Source organism: Eleutherodactylus coqui, chromosome 5 (assembly GCF_035609145.1).
Source record: "Eleutherodactylus coqui strain aEleCoq1 chromosome 5, aEleCoq1.hap1, whole genome shotgun sequence".
NCBI classification, from domain to species: domain Eukaryota; kingdom Metazoa; phylum Chordata; class Amphibia; order Anura; family Eleutherodactylidae; genus Eleutherodactylus; species Eleutherodactylus coqui.
The window spans coordinates 153709315-153727445 of NC_089841.1; the positions used below are offsets into that span (position 1 = coordinate 153709315).

At 43.6% G+C, this 18131-nt stretch overlaps 1 protein-coding gene across 1 annotated transcript in view; it reads left to right on the top strand.

The window, feature by feature from the left end:
- Window positions 1–18131, top strand: part of ULK1 (unc-51 like autophagy activating kinase 1) — an 89294-nt gene that overhangs the window by 15046 nt on the left and 56117 nt on the right. The window contains exons 4-5 of the mRNA XM_066603424.1: window positions 14150–14182; window positions 16747–16783. Coding sequence (XP_066459521.1) covers window positions 14150–14182; window positions 16747–16783 — 70 coding nt within the window. The remainder of the gene's footprint in view (window positions 1–14149; window positions 14183–16746; window positions 16784–18131) is intronic.

An 18131-nucleotide genomic window follows, 5' to 3' on the forward strand; every position in this document is an offset into this window, starting at 1 on the left:
ATCTTTCCGTTCAATCCTCTCCAGAGCGGGGGCTCCGTTTTAGACATTGGTGGGGGGTCCCAGCTATTGAACCACCAGTGATCATACATTTAATACCCATCATGCTGCAACAGATCTGCAGTGTGTAAATTCACTTCAAGGGCAGCTTCACGTGGGCGTATGCCCATTACTCAGCGCAACATATTTGTGCTATGAACAAGGCTTTTTTGCGCACCTATCGGCGTATTTTACTATACTCTTTGTGCTTGCAGCACATGGTCTTTTGCGCAGAGGACACAACTACACCCTGATATAAATGGCTATTTCGTGTATTGAGTTCCAGATGTGTTCTTTTTCCAGCAGAATTGTGCAGCATATTGCATTGCGTGGTCCCCCCCCCCCCCCCCTCATAGACTTCTATGGTGCGCACAAAAGTAGAACATGCTGTGTTTCTTTCTGCATGCACAAAATGCACTTGCAAAAAATGGAAATGTGAGCGAACCCATTAAGGTCAATGGGTTCTATTTTTTGTGTATTGTACATGCAAAAACACGCACAAATATGCCTGTGTGAAGCTGCCCTAAAACGGAATAGCACTGACAAATTAAGGCCCATTTACACACAACGATTATCGCTCAAAATTTGTTCAAAAGATGTCTTTTGAGCGATGATCGTTGCGTGTAAATGCTACAATCGTTAGCTTTTCGGGCGAACGATGACTTGTTTTCAGCTGTAGTTCCTCGGCAGAACAAAGGAGCTGCATGCAGATAACAGACCACCTGCTGTTATCTGCATACAGCAAAGGGAGCCTCATTTACATTCAAATGAAACTAAAAAGCTACTAATGGGCATTAGTGTCCATTAGTAGCTATGCAAAATGATCTGTCAAAAATGTCACTCAAACTGTCTTTTGAGTAGGTTTTGAGCGATCATCTTTGCGTGTTAATGGGGCTTTGGTGCATAAACATTGTGGCGTGAGGAGCTTATCTAGAGTCCACAGAACTTAACAGTCATGACAATCTTGTATGTCATCAGCTTCAGATACAACGCTGGCCGCCCGTCCTATTGTCTGCTCAGCATTATAATACTGAGGATTTGGAGACGTCCTTGTTGTGCTCCTATACTTTCTGTGCAGTGTGTTCCATAAGTGCCTGAAGAGATGTTTGAGCGAAAGCTCATGGCCCGTCTGTGGAGCACAATGCCGGGCTTGTTGGCTGGTGTTACCGGGAGCCGGCACTATAGTTGTCCTTACTGTACCTGTGTCCCAGCCCCACATTGCAGCTATAGGTGTCCTTACTGTACCTGTGTCCCAGCCCCACCTTATAGCTATAGGTGTCCTTACTGTACCTGTATCCCAGCCCCACCTTGCAGCTATAGGTGTCCTTACTGTACCCGTTTCCCAGCTCTACCTACAGCTATAGGTGTCCTTACTGTACCTGTGTCCCAGCCCCATCTTATAGCTATAGGTGTCCTTACTGTACCTGTGTCCCAGCCCCACCTTGCAGCTATAGGTGTCCTTACTGTAGATGTGTCCCAGCCCCACCTTATAGCTATAGGTGTCCTTACTGTACCTGTATCCCAGCCCCACCTTATAGCTATAGGTGTCCTTACTGTACCTGTGTCCCAGCCCCACCTTGCAGCTATAGGTGTCCTTACTGTAGCTGTGTCCCAGCCCCACCTTACAGCTATAGGTGTCCTTACTGTACCTGTGTCCCAGCCCCACCTTACAGCTTTAGGTGTCCTTACTGTATCTGTGTCCCAGCCCCACCTTATAGCTATAGGTGTCCTTACTGTACCTGTGTCCCAGCCCCACCTTACAGCTTTAGGTGTCCTTACTGTATCTGTGTCCCAGCCCCACCTTACAGCTATAGGTGTCCTTACTGTACCTGTGTCCCAGCCCCACCTTACAGCTTTAGGTGTCCTTACTGTATCTGTGTCCCAGCCCCACCTTATAGCTATAGGTGTCCTTACTGTACCTGTGTCCCAGCCCCACATTGCAGCTATAGGTGTCCTTACTGTACCTGTGTCCCAGCCCCACCTTATAGCTATAGGTGTCCTTACTGTACCTGTATCCCAGCCCCACCTTATAGCTATAGGTGTCCTTACTGTACCTGTATCCCAGCCCCACCTTGCAGCTATAGGTGTCCTTACTGTACCCGTTTCCCAGCTCTACCTACAGCTATAGGTGTCCTTACTGTACCTGTGTCCCAGCCCCATCTTATAGCTATAGGTGTCCTTACTGTACCTGTGTCCCAGCCCCAGCTTGCAGCTATAGGTGTCCTTACTGTAGATGTGTCCCAGCCCCACCTTATAGCTATAGGTGTCCTTACTGTACCTGTGTCCCAGCCCCACCTTGCAGCTATAGGTGTCCTTACTGTAGCTGTGTCCCAGCCCCACCTTACAGCTATAGGTGTCCTTACTGTACCTGTGTCCCAGCCCCACCTTACAGCTTTAGGTGTCCTTACTGTATCTGTGTCCCAGCCCCACCTTATAGCTATAGGTGTCCTTACTGTACCTGTGTCCCAGCCCCACCTTACAGCTTTAGGTGTCCTTACTGTATCTGTGTCCCAGCCCCACCTTACAGCTATAGGTGTCCTTACTGTACCTGTGTCCCAGCCCCACCTTACAGCTTTAGGTGTCCTTACTGTATCTGTGTCCCAGCCCCACCTTATAGCTATAGGTGTCCTTACTGTACCTGTGTCCCAGCCCCACATTGCAGCTATAGGTGTCCTTACTGTACCTGTGTCCCAGCCCCACCTTATAGCTATAGGTGTCCTTACTGTACCTGTATCCCAGCCCCACCTTATAGCTATAGGTGTCCTTACTGTACCTGTATCCCAGCCCCACCTTGCAGCTATAGGTGTCCTTACTGTACCCGTTTCCCAGCTCTACCTACAGCTATAGGTGTCCTTACTGTACCTGTGTCCCAGCCCCATCTTATAGCTATAGGTGTCCTTACTGTACCTGTGTCCCAGCCCCAGCTTGCAGCTATAGGTGTCCTTACTGTAGATGTGTCCCAGCCCCACCTTATAGCTATAGGTGTCCTTACTGTACCTGTGTCCCAGCCCCACCTTACAGCTTTAGGTGTCCTTACTGTATCTGTGTCCCAGCCCCACCTTGCAGGTATAGGTGTCCTTACTGTACCTGTGTCCCAGCCCCACCTTGCAGGTATAGGTGTCCTTACTGTATCTGTGTCCCAGCCCCACCTTATAGCTATAGGTGTCCTTACTGTACCTGTGTCCCAGCCCCACCTTACAGCTATAGGTGTCCTTACTGTACCTGTGTCCCAGCCCCACCTTACAGCTTTAGGTGTCCTTACTGTACCTGTGTCCCAGCCCCACCTTGCAGCTATAGGTGTCCTTACTGTACCTGTATCCCAGCCCCACCTTATAGCTATAGGTGTCCTTACTGTACCTGTGTCCCAGCCCCACCTTGCAGCATTTCTTTGGCACGTCTGTGACCTTATTTTGTTTCCAGAGAGCGGGTAGCATGAGGACAAGCAAGAGGATTTAGGTCAGCTGTAATTCACATCAAACATCAGAGCAGACACAACGAATACTTAAGTAGCCCAGATCCTATTTATTAAAGAAGTAGCTTTGCAGACTTAGAAGCAGCTCTTCCTTGTCGGCAGCTGTGACTGACAATCTACTCCATTTGTACTTCTTATTTTAGCTTTCTAAGTTGTTAGGGCTCCTTCAGACGGACATATACACAATTCGCGCATGCTTCAGCGTATGCGCCGCGAGCAAGGTAGCTTTGTGCACCTATCGGTGCATTTTAACGTGCTTTTTGCACATACAGGGCATGTTCACATGGGCGTGCGACACCCCCTCGCTGTGATTTAAAAGGCCATTTAGCCTAATAAGGCCCAGATTTATACTAAGTTCACTGAATTGTGCAGCGTATGGAACATTAACACAATTTGCGCACTTCCCATAGACTTCTATGGGGATCTTTGGTGCACAAAAATAGAGCATGTATTACTATTTTCTGCGCGCGCAAAAAAGGAAGATGAGAACGAATCCAGTGAAATCAATGGGTTCTATTCCCTGCGTTTAGCGTGCGCACAAATATGTTGGTCTGAAGGGTCCCTTATTCTTGTATTTGACATTATCTTTTGCAGAGTAGTTAAGTGATCTGTGGCATTACCGCGTTTCCCCGAAAATAAGACAGGGTCTTATATTAAATTTTGCTCCAAAATATTTTTTTTTTACATGTATAGTTACCTGGATACCATTAAAAATCATGCTGTTGCTTATTTTTGGAGTAGGTCTTATTTTCAGGGAAACAGGGTATTAGCTAAAAAAGTCCTAATAAATGACTAGTGTTCAGTTCTAGAATCATGCTGAGATCATCAAAAATGATTGAACCTTAAGAGTTGGAGCTTCTGTGTCATCCAACATTTTTGAATTGGTCTTAATGGGTTTGGAATTCTTGTCCCCCCTGATCTCCAGTCTTATCGAGAGGAAGAGTATTCAATACAGACGGTGTTTGCTGCCTCGGTGGGCAGAATGGGTTCCACGTAAATCATAACAGAATAACAATAAACCTGGGAGCAAGTTTCCCTTAAAGGGGTTGTCCCGCGCCGAAACGGGTTTTTTTTTTTTTTCAATAGCCCCCCCGTTCGGCACGAGACAAACCCGATGCATGTGTTGAAAAAAAAAACGGATAGTACTTACCCGAATCCCCGCGCTCCGGTGACTTCTTACTTACCTTGCGAAGATGGCCGCCGGGATCTTCACCCTCGGTGGACCGCAGGTCTTCTGTGCGGTCCATTGCCGATTCCAGCCTCCTGATTGGCTGGAATCGGCACACGTGACGGGGCGGAGCTACGAGGAGCAGCTCTCCAGCACGAGCAGCCCCATTCAACACGGAGAAGACCGGACTGCGCAAGCGCGTCTAATCGGGCGATTAGACGCTGAAAATTAGACGGCACCATGGAGACGAGGACGCTAGCAACGGAACAGGTAAGTGAATAACTTCTGTATGGCTCATATTTAATGCACAATGTACATTACAAAGTGCATTAATATGGCCATACAGAAGTGTATGACCCCAACTTTGTTTCACGGGACAACCCCTTTAAGAGGGCAGAAGAGAAATACGGACAGTAATTATTTAAAAAATGGGAACTCCTAAAAGTACCCTTAGGCCTTCTTCACATTGGCAAAATGGCCGTGGGCATTCCACAACTGAACACCCGCAGCAATTCCACTGGAAATCCACGATGGCCAAAGACGCACCTGAATGGGAGGGGATTTGTCAGCTACATTAATTAACCCTTATATTTCATTGGTTGTCAGCTGCACAATTCCGAAGCATAAATAGGCGTGCTGTGGATGTAGAACACGCGGGGTTTTTAAAAAATGTTGCAGGTTCATTGCAGAATATTGAACATTTTTATACTCCACTCTACATGGCTTGTACAGTAAATACTGCAGAATCTCCACTGCAATTCCACCAGTGCAAATGTCTCAGCATTTCTAGTCCGTATAAAGACGGCAGCCCTACATGGGGCGACTATCACCTGAATAACCACTTCAGCGATTGCTGGCCATAGTCATCCTGTGTACACACAGCCACCTACAAGGTGAGAGATCTCTAGTAGATGAAAGTTGCTTTGTTTCAGTTCACTGAAAGTGTCTAGCGAGCAACTTCTCGTTCGGTGTAAACAGGAGTTGTTCAATCCTTGAATGACTGCCTGTTCAATATGAATGGAGGCGGGTGGCCAGAGAAGATCTTTGCCTCCATTACTGAATGGCCATCGCTCCTGTGTGAAAGCCCAGGAGCGATAGTCACTGGGACAGCTGCCTTGCACTTATGCGCTTGGTGGTTGTCCCGGGTAAAAATACCGTAAACTTGGAGTTCTTACCGCAAGCTACAGCAGACCTCCACTGAGAACTGTGACCTGGTCTTACTGAAAGCTGGCGGAGGAGTCATCTACAGCACATACATTTCTTTTAAATAATATTACACCATACAATAAGTACATCCCAGCTTTCCCAGCATACATGGCAAAGATAACATGGTACGTGTCATGTCAATACGGTGTATGCCTGGTGTGATTCCTGGAGCAGAAGAGCATGGTAGAAAAATGAAAAACGGGTGTGTTCTTCAATAGTTTTTTTGAAGGATCACTAGTATTTTTCATAAGGGAACAAAATAAATAAGTATGCTTGAGAAAGGCGCATCTGTGCCACGAAACGCGTTGCATGTACCTTACAATAAAAAAGGATACCCTACTTCACATCATTCTCCATTTGCATGTTATTTGGTCCTAAGGAGGGGGTTTCTTCTGTAACCAGGGGCTATGCCCACTCTTCACCATGTAAGTCACCGTATTCCTTTCTTAATTATCACCAACCCATATGTGCGCACAGTTTTTTAAATTTATCTTGTTCCTCTGTTTACACACCAGACTTTGCGTGTTCGTCTGACGCTCTCCCATGGTATGGATGCCCCGCTTTACGTAAGGATTGTTGGTTCAAAGCTTGCTGGGAGTTCAGGTGCTAGCAGGTTGGTCCCTTCTTGGGATCTCCCCGCTTGCACCTAGTAAGTCCTTGCACCCCTCTCCTTTTTATTAAAAGGGGTTCTTTCTATTTGATTGATGCACATTTTTTAAGGCACCGGCCTACTCACTTTTGATTTTCCTTTCTTACTAGTGTGGTAGTCATGTCATTTAGTATATAATGTCATCTAAAATGTAACGTTGAGGCTATGTTCACACTCGTTTTTTTGTTTCTGTCTAGTTGTTCCGTTGTGGGAGCAGCTAAATAGAAAGCACATGCTTCAGTCTTTGTGCCCACAGACATGCATTGAGTCTGAAGACCTTCAGTTTTAATTTTCTATCGCCATTCAGTTTTTAAAACTCCAGGCAGGCTGCGAGGCACAGCATCTATTTCTAGTGACAGGGATTTAAATCCCCGCCTCTCAGTGAGAGATTGCTCTAATTAGTTCAGGAGCACTGTCTCTGCCCATCAGAGTTGGCGCTCGATTGCACCAATCACAGCCATTCAATGAATGGCTGTGATTAGTGCATCCAGTGCTGGCTGTGATTGGCTGAGCCTGCTGACACTCAGTGCACTCGGCCAATCAGAGCAATCTCTTGCTGGAGGCGGGGTCTTTAACCCCCGACACTAGTAAAAGATCTTCTGTCGGCACTGACAAGTGACAGGAGCTCCGGAGAGCAGCGTCAGGGGCCCAGACAGCACCAGCTAGGAGAGTATTGATTTTGTTTTTCAGCTGTGCTGAAAACGCAGCCAACACGTTGTCAAAAATGCATGACAGTGCTGCTGAAACCGCAGTAAACGCAGCGCTTACAAACACCTGTGTATGGGAGGCCTTACTCTACTAATTTATACGATTTCGGATAGGGCCGTGTCCTGGACATTCTCTATCCAAAGCATTAACCCTTTCCAATCCACTGTCTGACGTCTGAAGACATTCTGATTGAAGAGTATACAGCTTCAATGTTGGAAGACGTCCGTCAGGGTGTTCTTACTGTATATTACTGGCTGCTTTATTGTTGGGGGGGGCTCTCCAGCATGTCCCATACCGCAGTACTGGCTCTAGCCAGCAGATGGCGCCATTCTATAATGGCAGAAAGAGGAAGCCCCCTAGGAAACCATGAATCCAAAATTGGATTGCAAAGGGTTAACATTCACTGTATGTCTGAGTTACGGTTTAAACTGGAGTATAACTTTTCTTTATCATCTTCTATTCCTTGATAAGATGATTTGCTATTTCTTCATACCTGGCTCTGGGGCTTACTAGTATCGATAAGCAGTGTTTGGTTTCTATGATAACACAGCAATTGGCGCGGGAAAAAAAATTGTTAGAGTGAGCAAATGTTCCCAATAATTGTCCAACATAAACATGTGCAGCCATCGTGTGATAAGCAAGAATTAGTTTGTTTGCATCTTTTAAGATGATCTAAAAATGATTACTTGTCAGTATAATATCTCATGTAACCCGGCAACTGCGAGAGGAAACCGGAGGAAAAATAAGCAATTTCAAGAGCAATCGAAATGATGAAAGTTCTGGTTTAACTAATTAAACTTCCTGTGCTAAAGACCCATTTATTAATCACATTGTCCCAGAAATGTAAGTTGTTCTTTTGGTAAACTATGTCATTCATGCATAGAAACTAATTGTTTTGACTATTTTTCATCAAAAGCTGACCTCTGATTTATGAACCAATTTTGTAGTATGATCAAATTTGCGTAACAAAATGGATTTGCATAAAATAAAATGAAGCAGGCGGATATGTCCGTGCTAACCGAAACAAAATGCCCGTTCACCCGCTTACATGTAATGCCATTCCCGCGGATTAGAATGGTGATTAAATGCCTAATTAGGGCGAGTCGTCTTGTTTTCCCATCATTATATGCAGGGAAACGCTCTCCCCCACCCCTGTCTCTTTTTGTTCCAGCTCCCATAGAAGTCTATGGGAGCCTGCTGTGTATCACATCAAAAGATAGGGCAAAACCTATCTTTTTATGCGCCGTATAAAAAAGGCGCCCAAAAACAGTTGCGTAGGTGCCATTTTTTTCTGGGGCAAATTTTTTTTGCGTGGTAAAAAAAAATCCCCGTCTGAATGAACCCATTGAAATCCAATGCTTTGCGTGGTCGCTTTTTATGTGTATTTTTTTAACATGCTGAAATGCCTGCGTAAATACGGACATGTGAATAAGCCCTTAGGCTCTGTTCACATCACATCTAAGCATATATCTCAGAAGTATACAGCACTGGTAGCCCATTGTGTAGGAAAGTAGAGTCTGCCATGATTTCCTGTAAAGTTAGGCCTCGTTCAAACATTGTGCCCTTAAACATTGTGCGCTAAGTACATCAGAAAGCACATGGTATACACAGATGGCGGCACATCCACCAAAAATCCACCCATCGGGGCCTTAGTAAAAAAAAAAAAAGTGCCATTACAGCAAAACTGATGCCATTTACTTTAAGTGAATGGGGGCCTATGGATATATACTGGAGGAGTTTTTCCATTGCATACGCTGAACATAAAGGAAAAATGCTGTGTGAACATAGACTTAAACAACTGTTCGCACACGACCGTAGGCTTGTCTAATGACCCTTTTAATATGCCAGATTAATTATGGTAAAGACTAATATTAGCTGACATCATCCTTAGCAGGTAATTTATGTACTCCATTCGTTGATGTGATATCAATTTTTGTGTGAATTCGCGAAAAACCGCTGTGTGTAAATCCACTATGATGGAATCAAAATGCTAAACAGCTTTTACAGTTGGAGTATTGTAGTGTGTCTTTTCTCGGCAGTAGACTACTTTTGGTAGGCTGCTCCTCTGCTATTGATACCATGCATTGATATTTGATGTGACATCTGTGCATGTTAATGAATGGGTTTCTAAGTCCCCATTGTGAAGCAGGGTTGCCGGTGAGCAGAGGGTGAAATGGTCATCGCCTGGTCACACATTCTTGTTGTGTGAGACTAGTTACAGCTGAATAGTCCTGCTATTATCCCATCACCCGGATTATCTATAATGCATCATCGACAGACCTCATATGGGATTGAAGGCGCAGTTTATTTCAGGCCATTGTCATTTTACTTATCATCTGCATCATAAAGGCTTGAAAAATTGGAACAGGAGCTGCTCTTATAGGGCGGCTTTCCACTTTGTCTCATAGAGGGGGCTTTCAAGCGTATGCCCTAATAGAGGAAATTAGCAGGGGTTGTTTTCTTGGGACAGTCCCATTAAATGCTTGCCTGGTATCACTGTTCAATCGCTGTATCTGAATATGTGCTCATGTAAGTGGACCTTAAGGCTAGGGGCAATAAGTTGTGATTTCAGGAACTTGGGTGCAACTTGCATCAAACAGCACTCGGATACCCATCCCTGCGCTGTTTGATAAAACAAGAAAAAGGGGTTTAGTGCCGTGTTAGCCAGTAGAGCAAAATGTGATTGTTTTCAGTAAGAGAAATCAAGTAATCTTGTAGATATGATACCTTTTAATAGCTAACAAAAATACATGATGTTATAGCGAGCTTTCGGACCTCTTAGGGTCCTTCCTCAGGCATAATAGAACAAATCTAAAGACTTATTTAATAAATACACAAGATCACATGGGAGGACAGGAACATAGTGAATTTAATTTGCATTATATAAATACCAGAGACGGAGGGTAAGAGGGCACAGAGATGTTGGGATTAATAGCATTTAGATAAATACCAGGGAGGGATGACCATAACAGTAAGTAATGTGAAAGGAATGTGAAATCTCTCCTTCAGGCCTGCAAACAGGGAAGATGGAACAATACCTCTGCAGCGTCACCAATTGGATGTCAGAATTCCTTCAAATCAATGTATGAGTTTTTACCAAGTTTTTAAAACAATGATTGGGAATAGCACCCCTTCTGGGTGCTCTCCTTGGGAAGAAATGACACCATTCCTTGACCCACTCATCCCCCAGGTGCCTTCCCTTCCCCCTCCATGCGGGTGCTCCCCTTAAGGAAACTCTATCATCTCCTACTCAAGGATGACGGTCTGAAAGCCATATTCCCGGACCCTCCCCTCCTATGCTACAGGCAACTTCTAAATTTGAGGAGCTTTATAATCAGGAGTGCATTGCCCTCTGACACACAAAAAGGAACTTATCCCTGTAAGGTAAGCAACTGCAAGACCTGCTCACATATACTGACTGCGGACAGGATACGGATCCCCAACACACAGCAGAACTATAAGATCCCCGGGGCATTCACATATTCCACGTCTGATTTTGTGTACCTTATTCTGTGCAGTAAATGTCCTGTTGAATGGCTTTATATTGGAGAAACAGGACAAAAACAGAGCCAGGATGAGATCTTATCGCCACACAATGAGAGAGGGAAAGACTAAATTACCTGTGTCAAAACATAGAGCAGATGAGAGTTATCGTACTGAAAGGCAACTTCAAGTTGCAGCATCATAGAAGAACTTTGGAGTATAGATTTATGGCCATTTTTGATGCCCTCAAGAATGGTATGAACCTTGGAGCGGGATTCTTGCATCAGTGGAGAATATGAAAGGTCTGAAGGAGGTCAGGCGGGGTGTCCTTAAGGGTGTCCGTATGCGGTCCATTCGTGTGACCCTGGCCTTATAATGATAAATAAAGCAGTAATCAAAATGAGAACTACAGGATGAAAAATACCAGAGCAAAGCACAAATTAAAATGAGCCAAGTGTCAGCAATATGGTCTTTAGTCTAGTGCCAACTGGCAGTGGTATGGTTCTGAACTCAGTGCCAAATTTTGCTACTGGCATGATATCCCTGGTAGACAATAACAAGTGCAGCTACCAACAGCTAGGGAGCCATATGCAGGAGGACTGAGAGACATATGGCTCCTGAGCCATGGATTGGGGACCTGACTTAGAAAGAAGTAGATAGCATAACATTAGTTTGCTGTTGCAATAGTAAAAACATATCAAGTAACAAACTTTAGACATACAACACTCCAGTCCAAGATTGCAAGCAGGAGATGATCATATGTTTCTGGTACTCTAAATAGCCATCATTAATAAATAACCCAGCATATAGCATAAAGTTAATCCAGTAAATCAGATGTTACATAAATTTAGTTTTTAACCTAACAAGTTATACACATGCAAATACAATTCTGAGAACCTGGGATTGGACATACTAAGCAAGACGGCAGAGTCGGGCGTGTGGCAATTACATAGCTCCCATCCATTACTCTTTAAAGTCATATGCCACCTTTTGAAGGAATTCTATTACACCGCTATTACTCCATTTGTTTCCTTTACAGCGGCAATTTGTATAATAAAGAGTGGCCTTCATACCCTCCTTAATACTAAGAGACATGTTCGTAGCTTTTATGGCTGTATCTCCGGTCTTTATTCCATTCTAGATTATTTTTGCAGTGTAACATTGTAACCCAGCAGGAGGATGCAGAGAATCTTAGATCCAGTCCCTTCTGGGACGTTTTTCCATTGACTGCCAGACAGCACCCTAATATCACAGCATGTTTATCATTGAGGTATTGGGAAATTAAGTTATTGGTGTTCCCAATGGAACATTTTTTAATTGTGACTGAATGTACATCTGACCTATATATAGTTTCATTAGTCTAAACTCATCAGGCTGGGTTCCTATATATCACTTGTGTCCAGACAGCGATTTTACGCCAGTGTCAGATGCAACAGATAACAATTTATGCGCCAATCCGGCGTCCCTAGCTGAACAGAACCAGACAAAAAAATATGCTGTGTGCAATGTTTTTCGGTCCGGGCGGCATCTGGTATCAAAACAGATTTGCCCAGTGCCATGAACGCTCCCATATAAATCTATGAGATCAGTTCTGGCATCCGTTCCCATCCAGCTTTTCACTACAAGGTTAAAAAAAGCTGAAGGACTGGGCATATGGGAAAATTTCCATCCATTTCCATTTTTCAACATTCCATAAACTATCATGGTATTGGATGACTTTCATTACTTCGTGCCTTTTATGTGACCAGTCTAGATTTACATATATTTGATTCTAATTGAATGCTGATCAGCAGCATTACAAGAATTTGTATAGAAAAGATACCTGCGGTGTGAACTCATCCAGGTACATGCGGTGACTTGTAGCAGGTAACAGCTGAGCAATGCATGGGACAACATTTTATATATTAATAGCATTGTATGCATTATATATCCTTGTCCCTTGGCTTCAGCAGGTGTCTTATGTGTCTCCAGTGAAAAGGAATTGGGGGAGGGTGGAATGAGACCAGACATGTCCTTATATCCCCAACGCCTTTGTTCATATCTAAATAGAAGAAAAGCAGGCCTACCCGCTCCTGACGCCAGCAGATGGCCTGCAGTGGCCCCTTATCAGTAGGCGGCAGCTGCCTGCAGATCAGCTGGGCAGAGTGGGAAGAACTCCCAGGCCTGTTGCCGGGCAGAAAAGACACCAGAGCAGCATTCTTCCCTTGTCACCGCTGATGGCCTCCTCTTAGTTTAGTTGGTATGAGAGTCAACATTGTTACTTTTCCCACTCAATTAGTTATGCCTCACAATATAAAGGGGAAAAGTTGGCTATAAAGTTTCTTTTTCCTATTTATTTATTTTTCATTATGTTCCATACAGAAAGCAAAAATATTTATGAAGATTTGTTACAATTTTTAAAGACAAATATTTTGTTACATTTGTGTCTGTGAAAGAGTCGGCCGATTCGTTGATTTCTCTTGGTTTATGGAAATGTTCACCTATTAGTAGATAAGGTTCAGGGTACTGACGACATGCCTCGCTATGCTACCGTGTTTCCCCGAAAATAAGACAGTGTCTTATATTAATTTTTGTTCAAAAAGGTTTAACTTTTTTACATGTATAGCTGCCTGGACACTATTTAAATTGACTTTTTTAATGAACTGTTAGCAGGGCTTAATTTTGGAGTAGGGCTTATATTTCAAGCATCCTCAAAAAGCCTGAAAAATCATTTTGCATCCTCAAAAATTCTGGAAAATCATGCTGTCTTATTTTCAGGGAAACGGGGTAGTACCAAGAAGGATATTTCTCTATAAACCTTAATCCCCTTTTTCTACCTTTTGCTTGTGTTTTGTATTCTCCTCATCAGTCGCATCACTTCTTTATTATAGTTAGACCTTTGCAGAGTAACACGTTTCCTTTCTCACTCCCTCGCTCTAATAAATCCTGGTGGTTAGCCCCTAGACTTCTGAGTCTTTTATTAACTAGGCAGCAGAATGTTAATGGATTATGTCTTGGTCAATAAATCAAAGTAAACATTTCTCAGAATTGCCTGCTTTTTTTCAGCACATTGTTAGGTGTCATAAAATAAATCGGGATCATGTGGCCTGGCAGCGACTGGTAGAACATGTGGGGCCGAGCATATCCCCAGCCTGCTTGCTTAATCATCGCACTTTATGAGAAGCAGTAATGGGACTTTATAAGGCCCCAAGAGAAACGCTCTGTTATGTCTGCATTAATATGTATTGGCAGCCTTTACTAAACAAATAGGGACAGCTGTAAATTTGCACTTTAGTTTTGCATGTGATTTGCACTAAAGACATAAACTTTCTGCCATCCAGGTATGCAAAATAAAGTGCAAACTCCATCTCCCTTTGTTGTAGCACCTGTGCAAGTTGTATATTCACATCCTATCCCCCATTCATTTGGTCTTATTTTTTTTTTCTAGGAGGTGGCCAATTCCGTGTACCTGGTCATGGAGGTGAGTTTTTCGTTATATACCCCTGAATAAATCATGGACTTATGTGAATAGTTTGGAAGAAATTGCAGCAGATTGCCAATCTTCATACTGATACGGTAGACAATACGATAATCCAGTGCATTGTCAGATTAGTGGGGTCCGACCCCCGGTACATCTACTGTTCAGCTGTTTGAAGTGGCCTTGACACTCAGGCTAGCACTGCGGCCTCGTCTTTGGCCTGTGATGTTACATGCATTGGTCACATGGCCTTTCTGCAGCTCAGTGCCATTCACTTAAATAGGGTTGAGCTGCAACACCAGGCACAGCCATTGCACAATGTACCAAGCTTTGCATGGTATGCAATGAAGAAGCTGCAGTGTTTGCCAGAGAGCAGGGACTACTTCAAGCAGCTGCAGTGCCATCACTCTGATATTGATGACCCATCCTAAGGATAGGCACTAGAGATGAGCGAGCATACTTGCTAAGGCAAACTACTCGAGCGAATAGTGCATTATTCGAGTACCTGCCCGCTTGTCTCTAAAGATTCGGCTGCCGGTGCGGGTGAGAGGTGAGTTGCGGCGGTGAGCGGGGGGGAGAGAGAGATCTCCCCTCCGTTGCTCCCCGCTCTCCCCCACCGCTCCCCGCCCCCTGCTGGCACCCAAATCTTTAGAGACGGGCGGGCAGGTACTCAAATAAGGCACTACTCGCTCGAGTAGTTTGCCTTATCGAGTATGCTCGCTCATCTCTAATAGGCACTCAACATTTAAGTGCCAGATAACCTCTTTAAAAGGTGATTTAGAAATTCTGACTTTAATTACCTTTTCTTGAAATCCACCTTTGAAATAATAATGAGTCTTAGGCAAAATCACAGAATAGTCTAAAGCTGCCCATACATATTGGATTTTGTTAGTAAATCACACCAAGATTGGCAGCATGTGCAAAGGTGTACTATATTAGGGTGGCGTTACATGGAACGACTGTCGGCAGCATAAGCGCCGACAGTTGTTCCAAAACTTATCGCCCCTGTGCTTCTGCTGAGCAGCAATAGTCGTTCAGTGAATGAAGGCAGAACGGGCCGGAGATCCATGCCGACCTCCATTTACTATGAACAGGCAGTACCTGCTGTTCACAGGACAACTATCAGCTGAAAATCTAGTGATTTTTCTGCAATAGTTGTCCTATTTAAACAGAGGTCCCGACAGGGTACTAAGGGAGAAATCACTTAGGTGCTAGTTGCTTTGTTTCAGCTCACTGAATCGAGTTCTCTCAGTCGTTTACCTTTGAGCGACTGCCTGTTCACGTTGAATAGAGTCGGGTGGCTGGAAGAGATCTCTGGCACGATTCACCTCAATTCACTGAACAGCTGTCAATCCTGTGTGAAAGCACAGGAGCCATAAATCTTGGTTGGACTGTGTATATCCACCCGTACACTATCAAGAGCTCGCTCATTGGTCGCTTCATTTCAGTGAGTAGCGAGTAGCGCCTTCTAAGAGATCTCTCGCTGAGCTCCCTGTTGGGTCCTGAGCAGTTTATCAGCTGATAGTTGTCCCGTGTAAGGGTCCATTTAGATGAGACGATTTCTTGTTTGAACGAGCAAATGACGCCAGAGTTCACAATGAGCATATAAGTGGGAACGGCTGAACGAGCGGTATATAAACCGAACGATTAGCGAACGATCCAACGATGATTTTTATGCTGCATAACATGAACAACGAACGAAAAGTGAATGAATATCGTTCAGTCGTTGGCTGCGTTTAGATTGAACGGTTATCGTTCACTCATTTGAACGATTTTTTGAATGATATCCTTCCATGTAAAAGGGCCTTAAAGCCACCCTTAGATTTCAATGTCCAGCTCTTTGTTCTTCCTGGGAGATAAGCATCTGCTAAACCCCTCTTAACTCCCTATTCACATTGAAACAAACATGTATGCTTAATGCTTAGCTAAGCCAAGTGTGTATGTTAATGGGGAGGTCAGGGAAGGTAACTGCTGGCCGACAGCTATCTTACATACTTGCCCGGCGCTAGACCTCAAGTCTTCTCCCTTCAGTCTGGATCTGGCATAAAGACAACAGCTTCTAGTTTACATGCTAAATAAATCTAGCACCAATATGATCCATGTAATAAAGTCATTGCCTCATAAAATAATTAATCAGAACTCCTTTTATAGCAGAATTAGCAATTAAACAGTTTGGAAGGGAATACAACATTTTGCATGTTCCTGATACTTTAGCTCATCTCAGAGGTATTGGGGGCCTTCGAGCTCCACTGTCATCTATGAAGCAACTGAGAGCCACAGCAACACTACCTTGTCCTATTAGCATTCAGTGAAGGTAACAGATGTTAGATCACTACAATAGCGCAGTGATGGCACATCTTTCCTCATAGGGAATACCCGAAGTCACACAGCGACCATGAATTTCCGTTGCTGAGTAGCACTCGTTTAAAAGCCATTATCTGTAAATGGATTGTGGAAGTTCATGTAGTCCTGCCAGTTTAAGTGACCGCTATGTATACTATTAAATGTGGCCCCGTGTGTATTGTTTGCCGACTTCCACTCTTTACCGTATTTGTCCTTCTTTTCAGTATTGCAATGGTGGGGATCTGGCGGATTACCTGCACAGTAAGTACAAACTTCTTTTCTATTCTGATTCAGTGAATGTAACTGAATGTTGTCAAGATAAGCTACATGAAACAACAATAATTGAATTGGAAGAATAAGCCATTTATTTCTCCCAGGCTTGCTGCAGCATGTTATGTAGCGGTAATAAAAGCTCATAAAGTGAATAACATGCCTACTGCAGGATTATGGCTGGTAATCATAGCCTGTGGTATTCAGTGGGTAGCATATTTCTCCTCTTTGTATATGTAGAAGGTGCTTTATTATTACAGTTATGTCTGCGTAATCTATGTATTCTTTGCCTTTATTGGCAATCTCCTCTTGTTTGGCTTGTGTATAATAGACTTGTGCTGGATGAATTAGTATGCAGATCTCTGGTTTGACAACATAGAGGTGTTAAGTGGATTTTATTATTCACACACAGGGATAATTTCTCATACTAGGAGTGGGAGTCTAGCATTCACGTGAGTGTTAGGATGCATCATGTTTATTAGATCCTCAAATACCGCTAAACATTTTTGATGGTTACCTCAACAGCAGACGGAAGGAAGAGACCTGCCAACTTATGCCCATCATTTTATATGATCTCTATAACCGCCATCTGGTGATACAAAGTATAACCAGTTCCAGCAAAGTCTGATCTGGCCTAACATAGACTAACCGTACAGACAGCACAGACACTTTGTGGATTAATTTACTTCGCTGTCTGCACCTTCATAAAATCTTCTTAAAGGGATATTTTACTCTATTCGGTTCTAAGGTTATCTACTATTAAAATATTGATGCCTGAATATGTTTTCCATATCACGCAGCATATTATTAGACAATAATCTCATGTAGGTAACACATGTACAAAGTAGACTACAGAACATTTACATCTAATATAACCGGTATCTTGAATGTATGTTCAGCAAACACCTACTAGGCAATGGCGTTTTGTATATCTATACCCACTGACTCAATAGTAATAGAAATTCATGGTTCCTGTGATGTGAATTTTCTATGTGTCATTCCTGTGTACTATTGTTTATGTTGTCAAAGTGTTTAGGCCGTGTTCACATCATGCCACGACTATACGATAGCGGTTATATGTCAGGAGTATTCCCTCACTTATACCTTGTTGCTGTATAGTCATACTGTGGCCTAAGTCATCCACAATGTTAGTAAAACATATACCTCACTATTGACCTCTTTTGGCCTCTCTTGTGAGCCTTTGGATAATATGTCAAGGGGGGGTTCCCAGTAAACATTCCAAACTTATTTATATAATATGTCGTGAACACAACCTTATTTAGCCGTTTCTTAGTTATATCTGTCCATGGAAAAGGTGTTGGGCACATATATGCCCTTT